General features: G+C 49.9%; 3 protein-coding genes across 12 annotated transcripts in view; 2 read left to right on the top strand and 1 right to left on the bottom strand.

The window, feature by feature from the left end:
• The first annotated feature begins 4362 nt into the window (after positions 1 to 4362).
• Positions 4363 to 11370, top strand: LOC107324302 (transmembrane protein 45B). Of its 2 annotated transcripts, none has more exons than XM_015884232.3 (6): positions 4363 to 4528; positions 7983 to 8180; positions 8469 to 8681; positions 9230 to 9414; positions 10297 to 10442; positions 10702 to 11370. In XM_015884232.3, the coding sequence occupies exons 2-6, from the start codon at positions 7997 to 7999 to the stop codon at positions 10817 to 10819; spliced, it is 846 nt and encodes a 281-aa protein (XP_015739718.2). In that variant the 5' UTR covers positions 4363 to 4528; positions 7983 to 7996; the 3' UTR covers positions 10820 to 11370. The 2 variants fall into 2 exon arrangements, with proteins under 2 accessions (XP_015739718.2, XP_032304990.2); XM_032449099.2 differs by lacking the exon at positions 4363 to 4528 and adding an exon at positions 6931 to 7025.
• Positions 11371 to 14403: 3033 nt separating this feature from the next.
• On the top strand, positions 14404 to 18562 carry LOC107324303 (transmembrane protein 45B-like). Of its 2 annotated transcripts, XM_015884233.3 has the most exons (6): positions 14404 to 14512; positions 16688 to 16892; positions 17107 to 17319; positions 17409 to 17593; positions 17774 to 17919; positions 18068 to 18562. In XM_015884233.3, the coding sequence occupies exons 2-6, from the start codon at positions 16706 to 16708 to the stop codon at positions 18189 to 18191; spliced, it is 855 nt and encodes a 284-aa protein (XP_015739719.2). In that variant the 5' UTR covers positions 14404 to 14512; positions 16688 to 16705; the 3' UTR covers positions 18192 to 18562. The 2 variants fall into 2 exon arrangements, with proteins under 2 accessions (XP_015739719.2, XP_015739720.2); XM_015884234.3 differs by lacking the exon at positions 14404 to 14512 and having other exon boundaries at positions 16588 to 16892.
• A 1877-nt stretch (positions 18563 to 20439) lies between these two features.
• APLP2 (amyloid beta precursor like protein 2) overlaps positions 20440 to 26269 on the bottom strand; it is a 33341-nt gene continuing 27511 nt past the window's right edge. For 4 of the 8 annotated variants that reach the window (XM_015883965.2, XM_015883967.2, XM_015883969.2 and 1 more), the window contains 4 exons: positions 24239 to 24321; positions 23362 to 23436; positions 22765 to 22920; positions 20440 to 21998 (listed from right to left, as the gene is read on the bottom strand). In XM_015883965.2, coding sequence (XP_015739451.2) covers positions 21897 to 21998; positions 22765 to 22920; positions 23362 to 23436; positions 24239 to 24321 — 416 coding nt within the window. In that variant the 3' untranslated portion in view covers positions 20440 to 21896. The remainder of the gene's footprint in view (positions 21999 to 22764; positions 22921 to 23361; positions 23437 to 24238; positions 24322 to 26269) is intronic. The other 4 variants (XM_015883966.2, XM_015883968.2, XM_085525761.1 and 1 more) reach the window with 1 other exon arrangement.

Raw genomic sequence — 26269 nt, 5'->3', positions numbered from 1 at the left:
TGCTTGGTGAGCACAGAGAGCAAAGCAGAGGAGCTGGAGTCCCCTCTCTCACCTCCTTGCCTTGCTGGTGGCTGTAATAAACTTAAAACCCAATAAATGGAAATGCTGGGGAAAGAAGTTACAATAACACCATCAGGATTAGATCAAAATAAAACAAGCGCCAGAGAAAAACTCTGTTCAGAAATCAACCAGCGCTGCATAATTCATCAGCCTCCCATGGACCCCATTTTCCTGCCTTGTGCTTCAACGACTTGACCAATTTGGTTTATAGAGTCATTTGGGTAAAGGTTTGGAGGGAGGTGGGGTGGGGGGGAAGGGGTAGAAATGTTGCTTAAAAAGTAAGTCAAAGGCTCCAACATGTGTTCTGGGCGAGCTGAATTCAAGATGAGGGTTTTAGACTTCCCGTGGGAGCTCCCTTTCACAGCTCTCCCCTAATCCTCTGGAAATCGCCTGTTCCCCACAGCTGTCGGTTCGCCAGATAAACTATTTGTTCAATTATTCTTGGCCGAGATGGTGCAGGCTGCCTCAAAGCTGCCGGCTCCATCCCTCGGCCCACTTCAATCGCCTTCAGAGGAGCCCGAGCCTGTTTGAAGGCCGCCGTCCTCCTCTCAGGGCTGTCCCCACTGCCGCCTGCGCATCCTTTTTATCTCGCCTCAACCCCTGGAGGTGCTCCCACAGGGGCGGACAGTGAGAGCGGCTCCGGTGTCGGAGTGGCTGGGCGAGAAAATAATTACAAATGAAAGAGAGATTAGCAGAAGCCGTTGCGACAAATGCTCCCAAAATGGTTTCTGGAGCGCCGGCGGTTGCTTCTAACGGGAGAAGTCAGCTGCAGCTGCCATCCCTATGGCAATGCGGGGGAACGCGGGACCCGCTGGGACCCTGTTTGAAAGCCTCAGAGCTGACAAACCACATCGCGGCGGGACGAGATGATGGACCGGGGCAGCTTCACGTCATGCAAATGGACTGCTAATTAATGTAATATTTTTTCACATTTGTCTTCCCAACTCTGTCTCCATCCCCAAGTCCCCTGACTTCTGCAGGAGTGTTCAAACCCATCTCATGAATGGCTCACAGCTGCTGACAGACGGCTCTCGCCTGGTGCTGGGAGTTTCTCCTTCACCTCGAGAGGAGCCTGAGCCTCTCCAAGATGTGAGTGGTTTGTCATGGCTTTGGGTAAGGCTCATTTTGCCAAAACTCCCCCTATTTAAACAGAAGATCAGAGTAACACATCACCAGTTTGTATGGGTTGTCATACAGGTCATGCATACGGTCTTTAATGGTCCTTGCATGAAACCATGAATAATAGTTCATGGAGAGAGCTTAGGGCAACTAATTCCTACTGCCCACAAGGCCAAGGGCATCCCATACACATCCCCAAGCACGGCCTGGGCACAGGTGTGTGTGTTTGTTGGAGTAATGGTGTAAAGTGGGCACTGGTTGTGCTGCAGGAGAGCACGTGATGGAACAGCACGGCCTTTGGCCAAGCAGTGATGGAGGAGCTGATCCAAAGGAGGAAAGGAAAACTCTGTGCCTGCTTCTATGCAGACAGAAGGTGAGTGATGAATGAGAGCTGTGGAAGTGGCATTTCCAGTGCCCCCAGTACTCTGCCCCACAGCTCCAGCTGATCCCCACAGCCCCATGGGTTGCTCCTGAAGCCCCACATCATAACATCAGCTCCTCCCCGACCTCCTGGCTCCCTTCCCCATCCCAAACAGCGAAGGCTGAGGCATCCCACCCTGCACTTTGATGTGCCTGTGGGGACAGCTGGGCTGTGCCACAATCCCCCCGGCCCTATGGGCTAAGCCAGCATTTTAAAATAGTCCCCCCCGGCCCAATGGTGACAACTGTGCAATTCTTTTAGATGCTGTTTACGGACCCGTGGTGTAACCGGAGCCCAGGGGTGGCACAGAGGAATGGAAGGTGGTGGACAAAGAGGGCTGAGGGTGAGGGGGAGCAACGAGTGGTTTTCAGCCTAATTAGCAGCCCCTTGGCTCTCACAGGGCAGCTGAGGATGGTGAAAAACCCATTTGTATGTACAGAAGCCACAGTTTTTCTCCTCTTCGGTGCTTGAGCTGTCCTTTGGCTTTCAAAATACACCTCTTATTAACTGTCATTCCTTTTTAACTTTTCATATTTGGAACAAAATTGCACCGCTCCCAAAATATCACCTTTGGTAACCCTGTAAGTAAGCCAGAATCTACCAGCAGGGCTTCAATCCCCCTCATTGCGGGATGCTTTGATCCTTTCCCATCCGTTTCAGGGCTGAGCGTGCGGCCACTTCACCTCCTTGCTGGGATAGGTGGGGATGGAGGCTGCGCGATCCCCCTCGTGCCTCAGTTTCCCCATCACTAAAAGGGGGGATGCCCGGCCCTATAAACCTCCCTTGGGAGGAGGAAGGGCTGCGATAAAGGGACAGTAGAGCTCGTGGCCGGCCGTGCGGTGGGACGGCAGCACCCCGAGCATCCCTCGGAACCGCTCCGTGCAGCCCCAGCACCACCTGGCGGCCCCGCACCGCCCTGGGGCGGAGAGGCTCGGGGTGACATTCCTCCCTCTGCCACCGAGGTGTGCCATTGCTCCACTCAAAGCCCTCCAGGAGGATTTACAAGTGCTGTGCAGACTCGGTGTCCTGCTGGATGGATGCAGTTGGATTTGCAGCACGGCTGAGCTCTGTTCTATTCAGTCTGACTGCGCCTTGCAGCTCATCACACTGCTGTCCCACCCCCTGAAATCACAGCTCAGGTTGCCATCCTTACCTTGCAGAAACAAGGAGTTCATTTCCTGGCTGTGGAGCTCCATCATTTCCCCCATTTCCCTGAGCAATTAATTCTGAGCTCTATCCAAGCAATTCGACACATCCTAGGATAGGAATGGTGAATTGGTGCCAGGGCTGATTTCAAGTCAAGGTAACAGGATTTAGGCACGCTGCCATTTGGGATGGAGCCTGGCTTGTGTCTGCAGCCCATGGTGACCCTGAGCCCACCCTGGTGGCAGCCCCATGCCCACAGCTATAGAGAGCAGAACACGGATGCGTGCTGGGCAAGGTGCCCATGTGCCTATGTGTTGTTTCAAGTATAGTGGAGGAAACAACCCCTAGCAGAAGTATAGCTATAAATTAGAGATTATTTTGTGTGTGTGTTTCGTTGGGAAATGTTTGCTTTGGACCATGCGAGCATTGCTGAGGTTAAACACGCACACATTCAGCCTAACAGCCAGCTCCGGGATGGTGTTTGCTGCAGTAAATACACACTGAGAGGTTTCCTATTTCCCCACCCCATGGGCTCCATGGTTTCGTTCTGCAAATATTTCACAGTGTAAATTTCCTGGTAGACAAGCAACAGCAACAACAGGCAGCACAGCTTTGGCTGAGGGCAAACTTCAGTTTCAATGTCAGGGCTCTGCCTGAGCAGCTCAGCTGTGCAACAGTGGGATCACAAACCCAGCCCAGCAGCTTGGATTTCCATCATTGATGAAGGAGCAGCCCCTCATTCTCAGTGCTTCATTGACATTTGTAGACATCCCATGTCTTTCTTTCCATATGCTTCCTCAGGAGAGGCAGACCCTCCCCATAGAGAAAGAATTATTCCCATTTCCAGGCCTTCCACATCACCACTTACTGCTCATCTTTAGGTGTAGGGTTTTGGGGTTGAACTTAAAGATTTAGACATCACCTGTTAAAACAACATCATGAGCAAGTTGCTTTGGTTTTAACAAATGCCCCTTTTCTTGAATGCTGGGGTGGGCAGCCAGGCAGAGCTCTGAGCCATGAAGTCATGTACAAAGCACCCAGCCAATCAAACTCAGCTTTCTCCCTACAAATTCCCTTCTGCAGGTGTGTGTGCTCTGGGTGATGTAAGTATCTGTGCTGCCCCATAAAAGTGAGTTAAGCCGAGGGCTGGCAGGGCTTTAGCACAGAAGGCTCTGTCAGTGCTTCTGTTACAAATGGTGATAATAATGCTTACCTCCCTCCCTGGGGTGTCATGGGGGTTAATTATTTAACATTTGTAAAGCACTCGCAGGGCTGGAGATGAAAGTGGGAAGTATTATTAAGAATAAACTATGTTTTGTAGGAGGTCTGGTCAGAAAATTGCATTCAGAGTTGAAATATGGGTTATGATTGCAGGTCCCTGGAGGAGCATCCATCAACAGCCTGGGATGTGTGGGAAAGGAGCAAATAGAGCAAATGAAGATGTTTGGTGACCCCCTTCACTGCTGCAGCACTTGGGGGATGGGGATGATGCCCTGTGCCTCTTGCTCCTTGCACAGGGTGGGTGATGCAGCAACCTGGAGAAGGATATCTGGTAAATACATAAAGGTTTGGGGTTAAGGACTGTGCATAAAGCTTTACCATGGCCAGCCAGCATTGCTCATTGACTCGGGGAGGTTCTGAAGGAAGAAAACTTGGAACAAGCTGCTCGGTGTGCCCTGAGGTGTGGGGTTTTGGTGTGCCCAGCCCCTGGCTGCAGGTGGGTGGGGAGGTGCTTGAGGCGGAGCACAGCTCACCTGGGCAAGGTGCAACAGCAGCTGGCAGGTAACGTGGGGCTCTGCGGGCAGGGGCTGTGTGTTGGGTAGGGGTGGGATGGTGATGGATGAGATGGGGTGGGTGACCACCCCCTTGCCTTTGGGATTGCGCTATAGATTCTGTAGCAGGGAGGGAAAGGAGCCCACCTGGTTGTCCAAAGGGTCCTTGAGTGGGTTTGGGGTGGTGGACCCTGAAATCTGGTGTTTGGATTGAGTCCATACAGAGTAAGGGGGGGTGGGTGAGGAAGGATGTGCTTTCCACGGAGAGCAAAGTGGGTGCATGGTGGGTTCTGCCTGCCCCATTGCTGGGCTGTCCCACCGGCATGTCTCTGCTCCTAGCCAAGTTACACACCTGCACTGAAGCAGAAAGCCTTCCCTCACCCTCCTCTCTCTGCAGAATTGCCCAGAAATTCCCCTTTTCATGCCTGAAAATGAGGAGGGACTGAGTCCTTCAATGCCCTTCTCCAAGGCCGGTGCTTCCCCCAGCATTGCTCTGTTCTGGGAAGGTTTCTTCCTCCTTCCTACTAGCTAGAAACTAACAGCATTTTAGTTTTGCAGTGCAGCCCCAGGTGCCCAATGAGGCAAGGAGCACAGGTGTGGGAGCATTAGGTGAATAATTGCTTGTGCCTTAAGTATATCAGAACTGAAATGGTTTCTTAAATATTTGGGTATACAAAGCTTTTTCCTTGAGGTGTGACAAAGGCAGCACTGTGCTGTTGGGTCACTATTTTATCGCTCAGCTTTCTCTGCCGGGCTGGGGGATGGGCGCTGCTTTGTGGCCATGGGCTCGTGTCCTTCCCTCTGATGGAGTAAAAGCAGGTTCTGTTTATGATGATGGTTTTCAACCTAAGAGGAAAACCCCTACGTATCTTCTGTAGGTGGAAGGCTGCAGATGCAGCTGGGCTTGTAAGGATTACTAACAGATACATGACAGCTCGATGCCACTGGTGTGGGTGCAGGCAGGAATACAAGAAAAAAAGCAATGATAATGGGATGAAATGGCTCAGAATGGGCTTTAGGCTGATGTGAATGCATTAGGGGTCTGGTTCCTGGAGGAGTGATGGAAATGCTGCTCGTACCAGAAGCAGCTCTGAGCAGCTTGGACAGATGGGGGATGAGAAACAGGAAAGCTCCCATTTGTGCCTCTTTTGCAGTATTTCTACCTGCGGAGGTGTTGTTATCTCTCTTCTATGGCTGCTCCTCCAGTCACCCACTGAAACCTCCTGCACTGAGAATCAGCAGCAGGAAGCCAGGACCATTTCAAGAGGGTCTGAATCACTCGCATTATTCCTAGGCATGGCATCCAGAGGCATTTCCAGCTGGGATCCAGGCACAGCTCAGCTTTTTCTGCAAGCGAAGCCATTTCTCTTCATCCCTGAGTCAGCGCTCCCACAGGGACTGCTGCTGTCACACCAACACTGCAGGTCCTGCAGAGAGAGAGCAGCTCTGAGCTGTCTGATTTGTGGAGGCTGAAGGGCAGAGTTAATTGCACGGGTGATGCCTGTGAGCTGTTTCCAATGGCGAACTTTAGACAGTAATTTCCAAACTGGCGACATGGAAGCAGTGCCCTGACCAAGCCATTATTGATGCACTGATAAAACCTGGGCAAAAACAAGAGAGAAGTAAAGAAATAAGGCAAACTGTATGGCCCCAGGAATTGAATGGAAAGCAATGGTGTGCTAGGCAGGTGAGAGGAGGAAGCAAAACCTGGTGGGTTCCTTACCATCCTCCTGACAGTGCCGGTGCATTAGCATTAAGACAAAAAGAAACCAGCTCCTCTGGGAGGGCAATGAGAGCAGAGGAAACAGTAAATCATTAAGCCAGCTCATTGTAATGAACAGGCAGCGGGACAAAGTGCATTAATTACAAGGAAGGGGGATGCGGGTGTGTTGTTGAGCAGATCAGACAAGTGGGAGCATTGCAAAGTCGTGCCTTGCAGGGATGCCCTGTGCCAGTGGTCACAAGTGGTGGGAGCAACAGCAACTGCAGCACCAGATTTATCCCCTGTTTGAAGGACTGCAGCACCTTGCTGCTTGTAGAGCTGCATGGGTGGACAGGAGCTGCTCAGAGCTGAAATCAGAATTGTTGGCTTTTCTTCATCCTACTAGTGGGTCGTGCATTTAACACAGAAAAGTGAACTTTGGAGTCTATCGGGTTCTCTGAACACCAGCTGTGAAACAGAACTGCTAGAGGTGGTCTGTGAGGTTATATATTTGACATACAGTACAGCATTATGGCATGATAATCATGACAGTTGCTGCAGGAATGCCTTGCCATGTTGCTCTCCCAGGGCTCTGCTGTGCTTTCAGTCTTTGCTCGGGTTCCCCTGCACGTACACAACGTGGCTCATTGCTCACCCCAACACACACATTGTCAGCCTTGCTTGGCCCAGACCCGATGCTCCCTTTGTTGCAGGGTACAGGTAGATCCTCTAATTGCGGGGTTGTCTCCTTCAAAGGACCAAAGAGCCCATTGTATTTACCTGCTGGACTGTGCCAGCAGAGCTGGTAAGCAGCGCCTTGCTTTGATTTCGTGTTTAATTATCCAGTGTGCTCATTGTCGATAAATCTCTGCTTCTAAGTCCCAAAATAAGGCAGAGCCTCACAGTGCTGCTAAAACCTTCCTGCAAATACAGCAGGAAAAAATGATTTCAAGCACAGCGTTTTCTCCCTAGCAATAAGTTCCCTCCTTCTTTATTTTTGGCATGAAAATGTTGCACTGTTGTTTGGTGAAGGTTCCTGCAGCACTGGCCTGGTGGAAGGTGTTGTGGCATTCGGGCAGCTGCATGCATAGGGCAGAGTTTGCCCCCAAATATACCCTCACCATACCAATGGGCTGTGTCTGTGCCATGGGCTGACTCCTGTTGGTGCATCTCAGAGCCTTATGGAACGGAGGAGGAATTGCTCAGCATCACCAGCACAGCCTTTGCTATCAATTAAAATCTCCTAATTGACCAGCCCGACACAGCCGACCTGTACCCGTGCCAAGGCAGGCCCCCAAACATATGCTTGAGCCCACATCAAAGAGCTAATCGCTTCTCCACCTAATTAAACAAACCAGCAAATGGCAAGCAGGAGCCGGCTGGGTTTTAATTGCTGTGATTCTCCTAGGAAACGGATCCCTCTGCTCCTGCAGCCCTGCACTGTGCTGGCACTGAGGGCTGAGCTGCGCTTGGCTGGGAGCCTCACTGCCTGGTGATGCTCAAGGAGAGCACTGCTGCAGCTGATTTGGGTTGGGGGACGTTTCTGAAGCTGTTTTTCACCAAACCCTTTGGTTTGGTGCATTTGGGTTGAAGCAATTCCAGGAATGTAAAACATTTTTGTCCGTAGCACTGCACTCCTGTGGCTGTTCAAATCCTTCTGTATGAGCTGAACAACCCCAGTGATGCTTCCTTGCAGCGGACCTCCCTGTTCTCCAATGTGAGTTGTGTAATTGTAGGTTTTTTTTCTTTGCCTTCTATTCAGAGGACCTTGTCAGCATGGCGAGCTTCAAGGGCCATGCACTTCCAGGCAGTTTCTTCCTAATCTTTGGGCTCTGGTGGTCTGTGAAATACCCACTGAGGTACCTCAGCCAGAAAGCAAGCAAGAAGTCCCAAAAGAATTACTGCTTCCAGCGCTTGGATGCCATTGAAGGAGGAGTTAAAATCACCTTTGCTCTTATAGGTAAGGGCTATGTTGGTTTGGCGATGCTGGCAGCTTCCCATCCTGTAGTAATGATCATTGTGGAGTCCTCACTCCTGAGAAACTGGTCCAGATGGGGAAGGATGCATTTCCTTGATGCTCATCTGGTGTTGAGAGACCAAATCTCACATCCCTTCCCAAAGCTGAGCCACCATTAAGGCAGCCAGTCCTGACCCAAGTCGGTGCCTGTTGCCTTCAGAAAGCACCCACAGCAACCAGCAGCATCAACCATTGTTGCAATATATGCCATGACCTTGTATGCCCATGCAGGGATGCTGGCAGAACAGTTCACCCCCAGTGGGCCCCACTTGTACCTCTACAGCGGGGAGAAACGTGACTGGGTGAAGCTGATGAACTGGCAGCACACCACCATGTACCTCTTCTATGGCCTCTCTGGGGTAGTGGACGTCTTCACCTACGTCTGCCCTATGGTGCCACGGGGTCTGGACCGCCTGATGCTGTCTGTGGCTGTGTTTGTCGAAGGTCAGTAGGAGATGGGAGGGATCTTGTTGTGTGAGTCACAGTGAGAACAAAGTTGGGCAGACTGAGATATCGCTCTGCACATCCCTGAAGACGGGGCAGGGCTGATATATCATCAACGAACTGCCTGCTGCAAGATGAGAAATATAGGCGTTGATGCATCCTGGCTTTCCTGGTTTGGGGTTTCTGGTGTGACAGCAGGCTGAGTTTCCTTGTTATGATGAATTGCTGGTGGATACCCCATCTATCTTACAGCCACCGAGCTGTTTTCATGCCCCGTGTCCCCCCCGAGGGCCATTAATTGTGCTGCAGGCATCATTGTTCTCATCTGCTTGCATTGCACGTGGCAAATTGAAGTGACTTATTCTGGCTTCAGCACATTGTGAATATCATTACGTCTTCAGACTGTCTTGTGTATTGCAAGCCTGGATTTCAGACCTCTTGGCTCACAAAGGGCAGGAAGGAGACACTAGGAAATGAAGTTCTTCCTTACTCAGTGGTGGTGGTTACTATGGTTGATGCTGCCCTAAGCATGGTGCATCTTTTGGCAGGTTGCCTCTTTTATTACCACGTCCTTCACCGCCCCATGTTGGATCAGCACATCCATTCCCTGCTGCTCATCGCCATCTTTTTGGGGGCCTGCAGCACCATGTTGGAGGTTTTCCTCAGGGACAACATCGTGTTGGAGATGTTCAGAGCCGGTATCGCCATCGTCCAGGGAACGTGGTTCTGGCAGGTCAGGGCTGGCTCCTCCTATGGAGCAGAGCACTGGGATGGGAGAGCCATGTGGAAAGGAGCCATACATCACATCTCAATCAGACGTCCCTAAAGAATAATCTTGTGAGGCTTCATAAATAGATCATAACCCAGAGTGAAAATTTACTCATCTCAGGTCATCTCTGATGGCTGCTCTGGCTGAGATGGCTGTTTGTTTTGGCTTATTGCTTCTCTGGGGGGAAGAGAAAAGGCGAATGCTCACAGTAAGCAAGCGGAGTTCTGCAGTATCTGACAACAGAGCCCTAATTGCTTAATGTGTCTAATGCACCCTGCAGCACTCCCCGTGGCTTAGTGGAAGGATGCAATCCCCACCAAGCAGTCAAATGGCTGAGTGAAAGCACGGCCACCCGCTCGCTTTGGTGGTGGAGATGCAAAGAGATCAATTAGAAAGAACTGCTCCCAAAACTCAGCTGCCAGCAACAAACGTGAGATCTCCTTCTCTGCCTCAGTCCCAGGGTTGCTGTGATAACTCAGAGCAGCCCTTATCCAGGGATATGAAGCACCAAAGGCACTGCACAGCTGCCCAGGGAGTGCTGGTGTCCCTGGGGGTGTTCCATAACCATAGGGATGTGGGCAGGGATTGGGGATCTCAGAGGTCTTGCTTAACTATAACAGTTCTATGGTTCTATGGCTCTATGATTCTATGACTCTAAATTTGGAGGGCTACGAGTCTGCAATGCAGAGAGACAACTGTAAGCTTCAAAGCTCCTGTAGCAGCTTCTCTTGCCTCCAGAACATTGCAGAAGGTCAGGAAGCAATAACACCATTTGCAAACCAGCCCAGGCTCATGTCTTAGGACCCTGGTTTTCCCCCAAGCTAACAAAGTTCTCATCCCACCCAGGTTGGGGTTGTGCTGTTCCGGCCATGGGGAGGTCCGGTGTGGGATGAGAGCGACCACAGCAACATCATGTTCCTCACCATGTGCTTCTTCTGGCACTGGGCGGCTGCAGTGGTCATCCTGACTGTGAACTACAGCATTGCTTACAGGTACTGCTGAGGCTTGGGCTTGGGAGGAGCTATTTTTTTACCTGAAAGTCAGCATTTAATTCAATAGAAAAACCAAAGCTTTCCTATCACCACCCAACTCCTGGTGGTGATGGGAAAGGATTTTGATGACCTTCCTTGAGCTGTTAATAAGAACACCAGGTTTTTAGGACCTCTATAGCAGTTTATCCCTCACTGTGTGTTCACTTTGCCAAACGTTTGGGGCTTGGCTGTCAGTGATGTCTTGCTCCGTGTGTTGCAGCTGCATTCAGCGATGTGGGAGAGGCAGCGGAGAGCCCTACATCAGCCTTGGGGTCCGGAAGCAGAAGGATAACATGGGCTCCCAGGCTGCATTCCTCAATGGGTCGGATGATGAGTGAGGAGGGTGCAACCTCCTCCTGCAAAGTGGAGAAGAATCAGCTTTCCTGAAGAAAAACACAAACAAAACCCAACAGAATGTCTGCAGAGAGCAGAGAGGGGCTGCCCTTGTGCTGCTGGGAATCCTATTGCGTGCACTGTGGTCTCTGCTCTCTGCTGTACCCAGATACACCAGCTCTGACACAAGCACTGATTGCAGTGATTTTAGCAACAAAATGAAGCACAGAAATCGACTGTTAAGAGATTGTTTGGGGATCCCCATCTCCATAAAGATAGATGGCATCCTTTGGCCTTCCCAACTTCCCCACCAGCCCAACCTGCTATGATGCAAGGCAGGGAAGCTCCATACTGGGGTCAGGTTCTCCAACACCACGGCATCATCCCAAGGAGGAAAATCAAAGGAGTGATGTGAGATTATGTCACATTTGCAACACAGCAGCCTCCTTGTACACAGCAGTAATTTTATTGCCAAAGCTGTGAGCTGAAGACATTTATAAAACAGTTTTCTATTCACTTACATTCTTGAAGAGGGAATAAATATGAAGCAAAAATCCTTTCAGTCTGATAAATTATGGAGTGTGTAACAGTGGCTCTCAGACCTGCGGAGCCCAGAGACCTGTGAGATGCACAGCTGAGCACCAGGACCCACCAAACAGCCCTGATTTCCATAAGCAAATCCCCCACAGCTGGGAAAGTGTGATGAAATGGGGTGAATGTTGTGTTCCCAGCCCATCTGTGCCGGATAATTCCAGGTCATAGATCACTTCCCAGGTGAGAGGAAAGCAGGCACTCAGCCTCCCAAGGTTCCCAGCCTTTGGAGCAGGTTTGTATCACAGTGCTCCTTTTCAGGAGGCACAAATAAGGTTCAATGCAAAGGAAATTTAGCAGCAGAGCAATTCAGCTTTGCAGAACTGTCTGATTAATGCCACACAATGAAGTGCCAAGAACTGTAACTGGAGGGTACCAGCAGCGTTTGGCAGATGCTCTCTCTGGTATGGTTGGGGTCAGCTTACCCCAGATCTTACAGTTCTCCTCGCTGCTGTGATACGAGACCCAGGGATGGTCTGCGCACCGAGCCACCCCTCGAGGGTTCCAGGGGCGGAGAGCAAATGGAAACGGGCAGCAAAAGCAGCTCGGTGCGATGCTGGGAATGACGGCCACACGAGGGCAGAGCTGCTCGGAGCTGCGGGCGAAAGGCACCTTGGGCACCTGTACCCCCCATCCCCCAAGCTGTGTCCCCCTCCCCAATGAGGGGATGCAGGCACACCAACCCCCTCCGGCATCCCCTCGTCCCCACCAAACGCTTTTCCTTTCCGCAGCTGGAATAGCTCTGTCTGCCTCATTAACTCCCGGACCTACAAACGTCCTCGCACTGCCGGTGCGGTGCTCGCTAATTTGTTTTCCTGCTCTTGAGCTCGTTCTTTGCCGAGGTATGAAGGTCAGCAAAGGAGGAGAGGGGGAGACTGTGACTGTACAGACAACACAGGAGGAGCGAGGTTTGGTGGGAGAATTAACGACTTGTGTTTTAGCTGAAAAACGTGTTTGTAAATAGCTGAGATACCCAAAGAAGGGTGTGAATTGTTCTGGGTGCCCAGAGCAAAATAAGTGGGTCCAGAGCTGGTTTATTATACAGTCAGGCACAACCAAAAGCCATCCTCACATTTATTTCTTACGTGACAGACATTCCAGAACACTTCTAAATGGTACATTGCTTTTAATACAGCCTTGCTTTTGTCCTCTAGGATCCTATGGAGCGTACAAAGCCACATACATTGAATTATCCATTAGCAACTTAAAACTTGGTGCTGGGTCCAGTGTTGGTGCAGCTGGAGTGGGGGGTCTTAGGAGAACTGTATTACCTGGGCTTGGTTTGGGGCAGTTTGGTTTGTGCTGTCAGTGGTTGAAGCACAGGGATGCTGATGTTCCCACAATAGGAAACCTGCTCATTCAAGGCAGGGAAGAGCTGCAGGTGCTCTACCTAGTCCCATTTCTTCAGCATGACAGGAGAACACAGAACATCACCCAGAGCACCAAGTATCCCACACCCTGCTGTCCTCCCATCCACCACACTTTTGACCATAGAGATAGGATCAACCACTGCCACCTTCTATGGCTGCATTTATGTAAAGCTAAAGGGACAGCGTAGGATGCAGCACAAGGCCAGCCTATGCTTCTACCACCTGCTTCACCTCCCCTGTTGCCTGTTTATGAAAGCCTGTCTTAGCATTCGTCATAATAATAATAATACTTTGCACTTCCCTAACAACCATCCATCTGCAGAGCCCGAGCTGCTGGCAAACCTTTAATTAGATCGTGCCTCCCACCACCCCCAGGAAGCAGGCAAACATTATCACATTTTTTCATTAGCACTGAGGCCGGTGATGAACCTTCAGGGAGAGGATGTTGCAGTTACAGCCAAGAAGGGAAAAAAAAAGAAAGAATTAAAAATGCAATGGAGTTCCGTTCGCTATTTAGCTTGAGAACATCAGGGCTGGAGCCTGGGGAGGGCTGGGTGAGGAAAGGAAGGCAGAAAGGGGAACTGAGTTACACAGAGGCTGCTGAAGGTGCTGCTGCTCTCTGGAGCTGACTGCAGGAAGGCTGGAGGTCCACACTGCATGACAGCACTCCAGCTGCTGCCTGTTCTTCCTCTTTCCTCCTCCTTGCTATTGCTGATATGGAGATAACGTGTGTAATAGGTCTCCTGGCTATGGCTCAGTGGCCTTTATGGCTGTGCAGGAGAGCAGCCTTGGGGGAGGTTGTGTGCATTGGTTCCCCTCCTGCTATTCCAGCCTTAGGGCTTCCCTTGGGTGCTGGCTTATATGTGCAGCTCTTGACATAGCTGAGCATTGGGCACTGCTTATCCTGCAGCCTAAATGGGGGATATGGGGATTGCATGGGGTCCTATGATGTGTATCCACATGTATTGTGACCCAGAGGAATACTGGGTTGCGACTGCACCGAGTGCTTTTTGTTGCCTGGATCTGCTCCTTGGGCAGGGCTCATTGCTTTTGCACCAGGAACTCAGTGATTTGAAAGGAGATGGGGCTGCTGTGGGGTCACAGCGTCTGTTTGCCTCCAGGCACTTCATTCATTGCTCATCCGTGCAGCTGGTGAGGTGAGAAGGCTGGATGTGCAGGGATTGATTTGCATGTTGGTATGGTTTGTGTCTGCAAATGTTTAACACTGGGCAGCACTGAGTGTCAGACAAGAACAAGGAGCAAAACCAGGCTGCTGCGTGCTGCAGAGTCTGCTTTGGGGGCAGCGGGACCATCCTTTCCCTCTCCCCCTCTTGGTTGCTGTGGGCTGGAGATGTAGCTCACAAGGGCTTTGCTTTAGTTTGGGAGCCCTGACCCCAAACTGCTGCCCACAGGCACCTTTCATACTGCACAGCCCCTGTATAACCCCAGACTTCCAAAAAATAACATCATAACTGAACACACACGGTCACCATGGGAAGGGGATTTGGCTGCTCTTCATGATTTAGTGGCAAACTGTGGGATGCTCCTTGCTCCTGGCGGATCCAGGTGTCCCCTATTGTGAAACCACGGCTGAGTCAGTGCTGCAAGCCGGCCTGCGGGGAGCCCAGCTCCAAACATCCTGTCCGAGGGCCACCTCCCCGCCTCACCTGTGCCTTTATCTGCCCCTTCTGAGTAACAACGCGTCTGGCGAGGGAGAAGGACAGGCAGAAGCTGCAGGTAAAATCTTCTCTTTGCTTATAAAGAGAAGCCAAGCTGCTATGCATGGCATGGACGTGGCTCCTGGAGCTTGGGAAGGGCTGTGGGGTGGCTGCTGGTATAGGCAGACTCCTGCTGCTCTGCAGCTTTAGGGCTTCTATGGGGGGCTCTCAGGTTCTGGGGTTGTGGGGGAGGATTTGTAGGAGGAGAAGGGAGAGGTGGGGATTTCTGCTTAAGAGAAGTGCCCACATAGCAGAGGTAGAGGAGGGTTGTTTGGGGAAGGCTCTCCAGAGCCTATAGTTCAGCACAGAGGATGCTGAGTGCTGCCCCAGGTGCTGCCCTTCACACCCCTGGGTGCTGCTTTGCTGATGTGTGATGGAGCTCAAAGGGAGAGCCCTGCAGCTGGGCAGAGCTGCAGTCCTGCCCACAGTGGGCAGTCAGCATCCTTATGTGCCATAAGGAGAGCAGGCAGCTCCGTATGGCTGCTGCAGGGAGAGAAAGACAGCGCAGGTAACAACTCCTGACTGCAGCCATATTTCACATCCTCTGACAGACACGGTAGCTTGCAGGGAAAATAAATAGCCCAGCTCTGCACTTTGGGGCTGCGACTCGCCTGGAGCCTCACCAGCTTGTGTAGGAGTGTGGGTTTGGGTGCTGGGCTGGCTCTGGCCTTATTGGGACGTGCTGCACCTCGAATGTGTGAGCTGTGAGTGGTTTGTTGCTTGGAAACGTGTCTGGTTTCTCTAAGAAATAGTGGCTGTGCCTTAAAATAAGTTTTTGTTGTTGCTATATATATATATATTTTTTTTCCTTTCTCTGAGAGGGATGAATTCAAGCCTCTGCTTGATCAAAGGGTTGGGATGGGGAATCTTTGCTACAGGGAAGATAATCCTCTGGGTTGCCATTTGGATACTTGGGTGCCAGAAGGTCTCTGCTCTTCTCCTCCATCGAGGCATGGGATGCTAATGCTGTGGCTGTGTCCTGAGCCAGGTACACTCCTGACTTCAGCTTCAGGCTGCTGTCATTGCAGTTAGCATCCCTATAGGACAATGGTAACATTTGGTTATCTATCATGCAATCGTGCACCACTCAAATGTGATTTAAGAGCATTTGTTCTTAGTCAGTTCAGCAGGTGGATGTGTGTGTAAGGAAGATAAGTGCCCTGGATGGGTGTCCAGGCTGTAATCAGCAGAGACACAGTCCCTCCTGGGGCACCATCCACCTACAGCTGAAGTACAGCAGAGAACCTGAGCCAATTGCTGGGACCAGGTGGCTCTCATCAACCTTAACAGCCATTGACTCATTTCCTTGCCACGAGGAAACCTTAGTGTGGCTCAAAGAGTCCCAAGCCTTCCCCACATCACCCATCCCAGGTGATGGATGCTGATGCTCTGGAATCCACAGGCTGTCCCAGCACTGCAGCCCCAACCTGGTCGGGGATGCCTTGCAGAGCTCACCCACACCCGAGGCACTTGCCACACCACATCCTCCCCTTATTTCACAGTGCTAATTACTTTCTCGTGTGGGAGGACTCGGAGAACGTGCTGGAGTTGTTCATCCAGCCTCTGCCATTTCCTTTGGTATTTATAATCACGACGAGGATGTATTTGTGATGCAAGGGGCCCCTGATGCAAGTTGGTGTGGCAGCTTTTCTGCAGATGAGTAATGCTTTCTTCTGCACAAAGCCCAGAGGTGAAAGAGCTGAAAGGCTGCAATAGGAGCGAGGGCTCCTCAGGTGGGAGATGCATACAGGGCACTCCTGTATACAGGAGTATATATAGGAGAGAGGTCTTGTGTGGCACAGAGGTTGTGTACAATAAACATAAAGCTCTTCTGGGCCCCATGTTGCCATGGCTCACTGTGAGACTTTGGCTGCTGGGTGCTCCAGCTGGATTCACACCCAGCCATTATTTAGTTGGGAAGGAGCTTATGTTCCGAGGAAATAATTGCCATGCTGCTTTTTATGAGCAGAAGCATTGTTATGGGACCTCAAAGCATGGAGCTGCCACATTTTCTTAGGTGTTCACATCGTTTGTTTTGTCACGAGGAAGCTGAGAAGACTGAGGTGTAGATATGGAGGTACACATGGTGCCAGCTGCTCCTTTAGGCACCATATCTCTGGCAGTCCCTGTTGGCAGTGGATGCTGCAGTCTCTAGCAAGCTCTAGGGGTAACCTGAGACTGTTTGTCCCTACAGACACCAGGATTGATCCCAATGCCAACGAGTTTCCTTGGCAGTGCCCTCCGGGGCACCTTCTTCCTCATCTTTGGTCTCTGGTGGTCAGTGCGATACCCCCTGAAGTATCTCAGGAGGAAAACCAATGCTGAGAACCAGCCAAGCTATGGGCTGCAGCGTGTGGAAGTCTTTGAAGGGGCAATCAAAGCTTTCTTTGCCCTGGCAGGTAAGGACTGAGGAGTCCCTGTCCCATCACCTACCAGCACAGTGAGGGCTGTCATGATGGGACACAGCTGTTGCTGTGTGGGAGGACTTGGTGACATCCCTATCAATATTGCTGGGTAGATATCGCTGTGAATTCCCCATCTCAAAGGAACATTTCCAAGTTTGCCCTTTCCTCCATGTAAAAGGAAAACGTGACCTTTCTGTCCTCTCCCTAGGGATCCTGGTGGAGCAGTTCGTCCCCTCTGGTCCCCACCTGATGCTGTACAGCCCCAAGACACACAGCTGGACAGACCTCACGCATTGGCACTACACCACCATGTACCTCTTCTTCCTCCTCTCTGGCATCGTGGACGTGGTCTCTCACTCACCCCTCAAACTGCCTTTGGGTTTAGATCGGCTCTCGCTGTCCGTGGCTCTGTTCATGGAAGGTGAATGGGGGGCTGGAGGAGGGCTATTCAGATTATTCTTTGTTTTTCATACATGAAACAAATCCTAACGCAGTGTTCATTTTTGTCAGGTTTGCTCTTCTGTTTCCATGACTATGGTGATGCTGCACTGGACCAGCACCTCCACTCCCTCATGGCCTTTGCTATCTTTGCTGGAGCCCTCTGTGTCCTCCTGGAGGTGTTCATCCGAGATCACATCATCCTGGAGTGCCTCAGGACCAGCACATTTCTTTTGCAGGGCTCCTGGCTCTGGCAGGTCAGTGGGAACCCAGTGCTCCCCTCTGAGCTGTGGGCTTTGCCTTAGGTAGGGCAGGGATGCTGTGGCCGTAAGGGTGGGAAAGCACACTCATGAGTTTCCCTTCTTATTATGAGGTTAAATTCAACATCAGTATATTAAAGCCTGATGCTTCTGCCTAACACCTCTGTCTATGAGCAGATCGGGTTTGTGCTGTCCCCTCCCTGGGGAGGACCGGGCTGGGACCAGACTGACAGCAGCAACTTCTCCTTCCTCACCATGTGCTTCTGCTGGCACTACGCAGGAGCTCTCTTCACCCTGGCAGCCAACGCGGCCGCATCACGCTGGTATGTGGGCACCTCCAAACAGGGGCTGCTGGAAGGGATGGGGAGGGCTGGGTACCACCGGGGTGCTCAGCATCCTTCCTGATGGGCTGGGGGGAGCCAACAGCTCTGCTGCCTGCATCCTGAGCTGCGTTCCTATCCCTCCCTACAGCTGCAATGAGTCCTGCCAGCTGCGATTTGGGGACATCGACGTGGAGTTGGACTGCGGTCTGTGCCTGCGCAAGAAGGGCTCTGGTGGGGCACTGCTGCCTGAGGGTGGCACGGAGGAGAAGTGAGGCTGATGTGGGTGGTGGCGGCTCCTTCCTGCTGCTCTGGGGCTCTTGAGATGAACTTTTGAGTTCTGCTTTGTTAAACTGGAAGCAGCAGGAGCAGGAGGTGGCACCCTAAAGCTGAGCTGATCCTGTGTGCTCCCGGCCCCCTCGGACAGCAAGGAGTTTGCCATTTCCTCAGGACTGGTTTTGCTGGCAGGCTCTGCCTGGTGTGGCTGGTTGGGCCCACTCAGAACCCAGCAGGAGGGATGCAAACTGCCCCCTGAAGCAGCTCCTGGTGCCCTGCTGCTCGCTGTGCATTTAGCAGGGGGGTTTTGTACAAAGCTTTGCATGCACAGGGCGTACACAGTCCCCAGTAAAGTGCTATAACAAACCTTTCGTATGGATCTCCTTACTGTGATGCCTTGAGGTTGGAAGCACTGTCTGGCTGCTGGGCTGTTTGGGAGTGAATGGAGTATTGAGTGGTGCTGGGGGCTTCTCTGAGAAACACTGGGGGAAAGAAATCCTTAAATCTGGGGTGAGTGCAGCTGAGGGGGTGCTGGGTAACAGCAATGCTGCTGGCTCATATGGGACCACTGGGGGAGCTTGAGCAGAGACAGCTCAGGCTCTGCAAGGGTTAAGGATGTCCTGACTTCACGCACTGCAGCTCTTACAGCTCCCTGGGCTCCATCCCGTGCTGTGCTAAGGCTCATGGCCAGCTGATTGGCACGGGGTCCCAATAGGGCTCAAGCCCAGAGAGCACAAGCAACTTCTAACAGGGAGAAATCACAGCAGAGCTGCTGTGTGGGCAGGGGGATGTGGGCCTCAGAGCTATCAGTGTGTCTCACCAGCCCACCTACCACTGGGATCAATGCTCATCTCCAGCCACAGACATTTCTTTCAGGCTCAACTACTTCCACACATTCCAAAATACCTGACTTCAGCACTAAGCACCCCTTGCACTCCATTTCCCTGCCTCGCTCTTTGTCGTTCTGCTTGCCAACAAGGAGTTATTATACCCTATAAAAACAGGCTGTCTCCCAGCTCATCTGCTTTCGCTGTTTGACCCTTTGCTGTGCACGCACTGAAGCCTCTGCCATCTCAATAGAGTGCAGATGCCAAATGAGTTACAACTGCTCTGGAGACACCCAGACAGAAAGAAGCTCCTGATTGCTGACACCAACCTCAGCCTCTGCACTAACCTTGAGAGCTGCAGTTTGCTGCCAGCAGCATCGATGCTCTGTGCTAAACCACCACTGCTGAAACAATAAAGGAGGTTGGCAAAATAAATCTGCCCACGCTGCATCCACCTACTGTTGGGCACAGAATGGTTTCCATGTACATTATCCCACTGCACAACCTCAGAAGAGCAATTATTAATGAGCAGAGAGACGGAGTCATCCCACGCTTCCTCCCCTGCTCTGTGTTCCCAGCTCCTAAAGACACACCACGTACAGCAAACACCTTTATAGCAGAGATATTCAAGCACTCGTTTCTCAGCTCCTTCCTTTTCTAATGCTGCAGTCACAAAGGGCTGCATCCTGGCTCCAGCCCTTCCATCACTCAGTACATTGCATGCACCTGAGCTCCCCTGGGCTGCCCTGCCTTCCCACCAGGTGCTCCATCACTGCTTCAGGCCAGGACCCAGCATTGCCACTACAGGGAGACCAATAGAATTTATCAAAGGCAAAATCCAATCCTCAAATTCAATTCTAGAATTGACTCTGTAATTCATTTATTTCTCTGTCATCCAACCTGAGGGCACAGTCCAAGGAACAACTTTGGATTATAGAATTGCTGCAGCATCATTTAAATGAAATTTACAGCTAAAAATCAGAACTCCTTCCCAAGTAGCTGTGACAAGCCAACAGACGGCGTTTTCTAGGGCAGCATCTGTTCATTCCTGCAGTCTGAATAATTCAGCCAGAATATGGGAGCTCCAGTGGAACTCAGGAGGCCATTTTAAGGAGAAGCAGAACACGCCATGATCTTGTGCCCTCCTGCCTCCTCTCCCCTCTGTTCAAATCCATTGGGAACCTCTAACCAAGTAGATTCTGCTCAACCAAAGGGAAGTTTTCCTTTCCCCTGACTCTCTGCAATGGCCAGCAGGATCTGGAAGGACCACAGAAGGCTGAGGGCAAGGCAGAGCAGTCAATCAGTGTCAAAGATGGGAAGTGAAGGAGAGGCGGACAAGGAGGGGAGGAAAAGGTTTCCTCAGGTTTTGGTAAGGATAAAGTGGGAGGTAAACCCGTGAATAAAGAGTTAAGAGACAACCTGGAAGTTAAAGTGTTTATTGATGTGTTTAAACTTTGTACATTCCCCACAGACCACACTAAGGAGTTTGCAGGTAAATCTGTGCATAGTGGGAAGAGACATGGAAGGGAAAAGAAAGTAAAGTCACAGGAGAAATAGAAAAAATACACCACAGGTTACCAGAACCTCCAGATTTAAAAAAGCCGTGAGCATTAACACCAACTATACAAGCATTACAAAGACAAGATGGTGAGCAGAACGAAACCCCTTCTGTTCTTCTTGGGGCCTTGCATTCAATTTCCCTTAAAGCAGGCAGAATCCCTTTCCCAACTTATCCCTCTCTCCTCCCCCCGCGTTCATCAGCTCCCAAGGTGCTGACTTGCAGTGATTTGTCATTCTGGGAAGGACCCAAAGCCGTTCCTACAGCCCAACATCACTGGAAGAGATGCGAAGGCTCCAAACACTGCTCCTCTTTAACTACTTACCATGTTGGTGAGGCAGGAGAGCTGGGGAAAATTAGAAAGTAGTAGCAAAAGGGGCTGTTAATGCCAGGTGAGTACTGAAGGAAACTGGTTGAGAACAGAGGATTTAAATTCAATACCAGGAACTTCCAACTCTAAAGCAGAACTGAATCTGAAAGGGGAATGTGCAGACCCCAGTATGCACAAACCATGTTCTAACATTCCACTAGAGTAACTATAAACAGAGATGCTAGAAGCCTTTTAACTCCTTGCCTCCAGGGAGCCTTGATTCCTAGAGCCCAGGCTGCTAAGCAGCAGGGTGCACATCACTGGTGTATGAGGATGGGATTTTTCTTTTCTTTCCTTTTTCTTTCCCTCATCATGAGGATTTTTGTTCGTTACCGTTCCAAATGCCTTCCTTGTTTACGCCCTCACAGTTCCTATCCCTAAATTAATCTCTTTGCAACTCCCAGCAAAATTCACTGAAAGAAAGAAAAATAAAGAAAAAAAAAAATAAAGAAAAAAAAATACTGCTTTATATATAAAAGCCAGAATGAAGAGCCACAACTGTCTCCTTTTTACAAGGCGGGCTGGTACAAATGACCCTCAATATACAGGTGGTCTATCAGAAATAAAAATCAACGTTTCCCATTTTATATATATAGAGCTTGTATCAGACAACAGTACAACAGAACTGGTGGTTTTCAGATTATTTAAAAAAAAAAAAAAAAGAAAAAGAAAACTACATCTCAGTCAAATATCTGCAATAGATCCATTTTTCCCATTTAAGGAGATTTATATATCATATTGTTATATTATCATTTCTTCACCCATTTAAAAGAATGGAAATTGCAACTCTACAGTAGTAATTATAGTCTTAATGATCCAGGAGTTCTGAATGTAAGATGAAGTCCTCTTGAAGCAACGGTTGGTCAGTAGTTGATCCAAAACGCTGGACCCACTTTGGCCCTTCTGCCCTGCTCCTTTCCTGATCAGGGCTGCTGTATCTTCATCTCTTTTATATCTGCATCTGCTCCAGGTATTTGTAAGTGGGGTTCTCGTAGCCATGGTTTTGCATCTTGCTCAGATGCCGCTCTTCTGGGGTAAGCATTGGGTCAACCTTGGGAAAGAAAGGATGATCTCTGGTTAAAGGAAGCGCTCAAAAGGCCTCACTTCACAGCAAGACAGTTAACACAGAAGGCTGGATAAATACCGTGCTAAGCAGGAAACAGAAAGGAAGGAAAACTACAAAAATGATTTGCTTAACAGAACTCCTCAGTCAGGTGTTAATGCTTCCTGCACACCCAGGTTTCCAGTAAGTTATCTAACATGACAAATCTGGGACCCATCTCTCTCATTACAGTGAGAATTACACTTGACATTACGCTTCTCTCATCAGTCGAGCAAAGGGGAAGAGCAGCTTTCTCCAGACTCCATTAAGTTGCCATTAGCAATGTGAATATTGGGAGCTGAAGGATTATGAAAAAACTGCTTCTCTGTGTTCTGCTGCTCACACTCCTAATAGTTGCTATATTAGTTGGGAGGACAAATTACTATGGATTGACTGACTGACTCCCCTGCTAAAGATATCGCCTCAAAAGCTCATTTACTGTTAAATCCTATCCTGAGCCAGACAGGGATGCCTAATTGAATTCCTTGTGATAAGTGAATACAACAGTGATGTGACAGGGCCCAGCATGGCACGCTGACAAGTGCTACCTGCATGCTAATATATAAGTGACAAAGATGGCAGCATGGGCAGAGTGAAACCCCATCCAGCCAAGAGCAGAGCAGCTGATGGCACCTACTGCCATCTTCACCCCCTACACACAGCATGTGATTCAACGCAGACTATTTTCATCCTCAGTTATGGAGTGGTTTCTCACCTCCACAATTCCATGGCTGATGGTTCCATACTGCCTCTTCCTCAGCATCACCAAGCTGATGACTATCACAGTAGCTATGGCAACAGCAATCACCAACAGACCAATGAGGGCACTGCTGCTGAAACTGAAGTCATCACGAAGCGAGTTGTCATTATCCTGCAAGGAGGACAGTGATGGATCAGGCATAAAAGGAGCGATGGGAGAGCTGCAATGCTAACTGCAAACCTAAAAGGAGGCCACCGATAAGGTCTTCAACCAGCTGTGGTATCAAGACATGATACATGGCAGTGTAAATATTTAATCCCCTTCTGTCAAAAGGACAACGAACACAAAACTGTTTCCCCATTTAAGCATTCCGGACAAGCACTGACCCACAGTGCTTCATGTCCCACAAAGCACTTCTGCAACAAAAGAGTCAAGTTAGCATCTAATGTTTTTCCTGTTATCTTTATGCAGAAGTGCCATACTGCATTATGATCTGCATGACTTCCCAGAGCACTGTCAACACATGGAACCCCTGGAACTTGGTAATGTGAAGGAACCAAAATGCAGTGTTAGAAGGTCAGCAATCACTGGACTCTGTAACCCTGTACATACCGGCTCATCCACCAGCCCACCAACACGCTCCGCATTGAAAATCATCTCCTTCACATCGAGGGTTTCATCAATCACCTGAAAACAGTCACAAAAGCATTTTATGAAAGGAGCTGTAATAAACAGGTGGGAGAAGGAACACGAAGCCAGACAAGAGACTTCTGATGAATACTTGCAAGGGCTCAGAACCACCTACCATTCTACCCTGCTCTCCAAAGCGTGGGATCACCTCCAACTTTTAGATCCGACCGAGAAAATAACTGCAACCATTTGGAAGTCTAGACTGCCTCAAAGTGAAGGCCTGAATTAAAATGTCTTGCACACAGCACTTCTGTCACTTAAGAACTAACATGTGGCTATAGGACAATTCTGAAAGAAAGCTTCTAAAAACCAACTTTTCCAAGCCAGGCAACTGCTGGAGGCAGCTGTCACCATGACCCAGTGAATTTGTTATGCTGCAGATAGAGCTACGCCTACTGGATCGCCCACTTTGATGAGGTGAGGCCTACCTTGCCATGTAAAGTGTGTGGGAAAGCAGGTGGAATACAACAGCATTTCAGTGTACTCAGACAGAAAGCTACCTTGCTAAAACAAAGGTATATCAAAGGGTCTCTCTCTGGGAAAGCAATTACTAAATCAGACACTTCACCTGCTCAGACTGCCAAAGATCCAGATCTCTCTCCTTCCCTCATCCTCCCACCCTTCTCATGCTAATCAGTATTAAGAGCCTACAATAGTCAGAAAACTGACTCCCCCACACCATATGGACAGTGAATACACTGGCATTCTGTTAGCAGGAAGGAGGAATGAAAACAAGCCACTGCTATTAATTAGTGCCCGAAGCAGGCTTTGCCTTATAAAATAAAGGTGGAGGGCTCACCACATTTTCATCCACTTTCTTCTTGCTGTTAATCACTTTTTCTTCAGCGCCAATCAGCCCATCCAACTCAGTCATGCCAGAACCTGCACCAAAAGAGCAAAGCAGGGACCGTCAGTCAGCCCTTAGCACCACATAGGAAGGATTACCTACTCTTTGTAGAGCTGCCACAGCTACTGCATTTAACCACACCGACCGCTGATTATTAAGCTGTCTTCATGCTGTTGTGTCAGAAGGGGAGCTCATAAGCTATGCTACAGTGACAAGTGATCGGGGAAGTTCTGTTAATGAAGGGAAATGAGGTGGCGATGAGAGAAGCAGACAGGACTCACCAAAACAGGCTCAAGTGTAAATTCAGACACACTGTTAAGTACTGCTGTTAGAAGTTCCAAGACAACATGTAACACAAACTGTGAGCGTGCAGTTCCTTTCTGCAAGTGTCACCCAGGGTCACCACCACCTCCAAGTGACCCGTGATGGCAGCTCAGTCTCCTCTCTGCTGGCAGCCAGCACACAGGGAGTGCTTTCAATCGCACGGTCAGCACCACCCATTCTTTTGGAATCAAGCACAGCAGCAGCAGCTCAGGAATGACAATCTCAAGGTCACCCAGTACAGCTCTGTAATGAGCTGCTGCCCCAAATCCAGTGTGAGCCCAGAAATGATAAACCCCAGGGCAAAGGAGGAGCAGAGTACTATGCTACCCTTTGTACCAGAACATCACTCACCCATTTCTAGGCCAGAACTACTATATGCTATAAGAATATCAATTAACAGAAAGCTGCTCTGTATAAACTGTTTTGATCTCAAGCATTTATAAATAGATCCAATCAGCAACAATTTGATGCAGGATAGTCCGACCTACCGTCATATAATGAGTTAGGAGACTGCAAGTTTTCCACTGCCATTATGCACAATGTCCTTCACAACATCCACACCTCCCTAAAGCAAAGCAGGAGGCAGGGAAGCTACAGGTGGGTCCCTCCAAGGAGGAGTATGAAGTAGGGGAAATATTACTACGGCACTTAATGTTATACAGGTTATTGTGTGCACTTCTTCACAAGCTGCTGAGCTTGCAGGTTGCCTGAGACATGACGTCAACCAGTGCTGAAACTGGCACTCGTTCTTTGACAGGATGCAAAGGAAAGGACAGTTGGCTCTACAGCAGGTTTTTACCCTGACAAGATTTTTACTGCACAAGAACGCCAAGGAAACCAATGTTTCACTCCAGCTCCTCCCAAAAGGAGCATCTAGACTTCTGCTGCACTCCCTTCCCCTTCACAGCTCTTTGGAGGCTGTAATCAGATTCCAAGCACGGCCACAGCTGCCAGTCTGACTTTCCACGGCCACTGGAGCAGGTCATGTTATTGTGAAAGTCAATGATTTGGGTTTTCTGGACAGACTAGACACAAGTAGTTTTTAAGAGAACTACTGCGCCAGCTTTTGGCCTACGGCTGCTTCATTCAGTTCTCAGGAGGCAACACAAAACAGTCTCCAGAGCTGGGAGTTGAGCTGTTGCACTGAGCTTTGCTATTTGTTACTGTACCCAATAGCAGACACAGTGCTGTAGAGCTCTAAGGTGCAGTTTAGGTTCTATATTTCCCAGGTAAAGGAATTAAAAACCAACCCATAATAACCATACACACAAAATAAGCAGATCTCCCTGGCAGCCCTTGAGAAATTCAACGAAAAGAGGAAGAAAGGTGAGATGAACCTAAACCTTTAGGTGAGAAATACAGCCTGGGACTGCTGTGGCACTTAGATCCCTAGCTCAGCGCTGTCACCAGTTGCAGAACAGCCTACAGACTATTTAGCACCAGCACTGCCTGGTTTGCTTTGATAAGTGTTGAGTATCTAAGTACAGACGATGAGATATAAAGCACTGCATGGCTTCAGACAGACTGCTAAGCCCACATTTCTTGAGGGCAAAGAAGTTAATCTGTGTACTGTGAGACACCTGCTAGCCCATCAGAAAGGAACACACAGAACCAACTGGATATTCAGACTGGCTTGTTTCTTTAACACTAAGCCTAAAC

The sequence above is a fragment of the Coturnix japonica genome, chromosome 34 (genome assembly GCF_054131305.1).
Source record: "Coturnix japonica strain WE chromosome 34, WE-NBRP24, whole genome shotgun sequence".
Taxonomy (NCBI): domain Eukaryota; kingdom Metazoa; phylum Chordata; class Aves; order Galliformes; family Phasianidae; genus Coturnix; species Coturnix japonica.
Note: the sequence above shows the minus strand (reverse complement) of the source record. Positions and strands in the feature narration are given on the sequence as shown.

What these genes read in the sequence shown, in the direction of transcription:
- LOC107324303 (XM_015884233.3), top strand. Translation starts at nt 16,706, where the DNA reads ATGCCAACGAGTTTCCTTGGCAGTGCCCTCCGGGGCACCTTCTTCCTC. An exon ending in AGGGCTCCTGGCTCTGGCAG is followed by an intron (nt 17,594 to 17,773) that starts GTCAGTGGGAAC and finishes GTCTATGAGCAG; the next exon opens with ATCGGGTTTGTGCTGTCCCC. An exon ending in AACGCGGCCGCATCACGCTG is followed by an intron (nt 17,920 to 18,067) that starts GTATGTGGGCAC and finishes CCCTCCCTACAG; the next exon opens with CTGCAATGAGTCCTGCCAGC.
- LOC107324302 (XM_015884232.3), top strand. Translation starts at nt 7,997, where the DNA reads ATGGCGAGCTTCAAGGGCCATGCACTTCCAGGCAGTTTCTTCCTAATC. An exon ending in TGTGGCTGTGTTTGTCGAAG is followed by an intron (nt 8,682 to 9,229) that starts GTCAGTAGGAGA and finishes ATCTTTTGGCAG; the next exon opens with GTTGCCTCTTTTATTACCAC. An exon ending in AACTACAGCATTGCTTACAG is followed by an intron (nt 10,443 to 10,701) that starts GTACTGCTGAGG and finishes CGTGTGTTGCAG; the next exon opens with CTGCATTCAGCGATGTGGGA.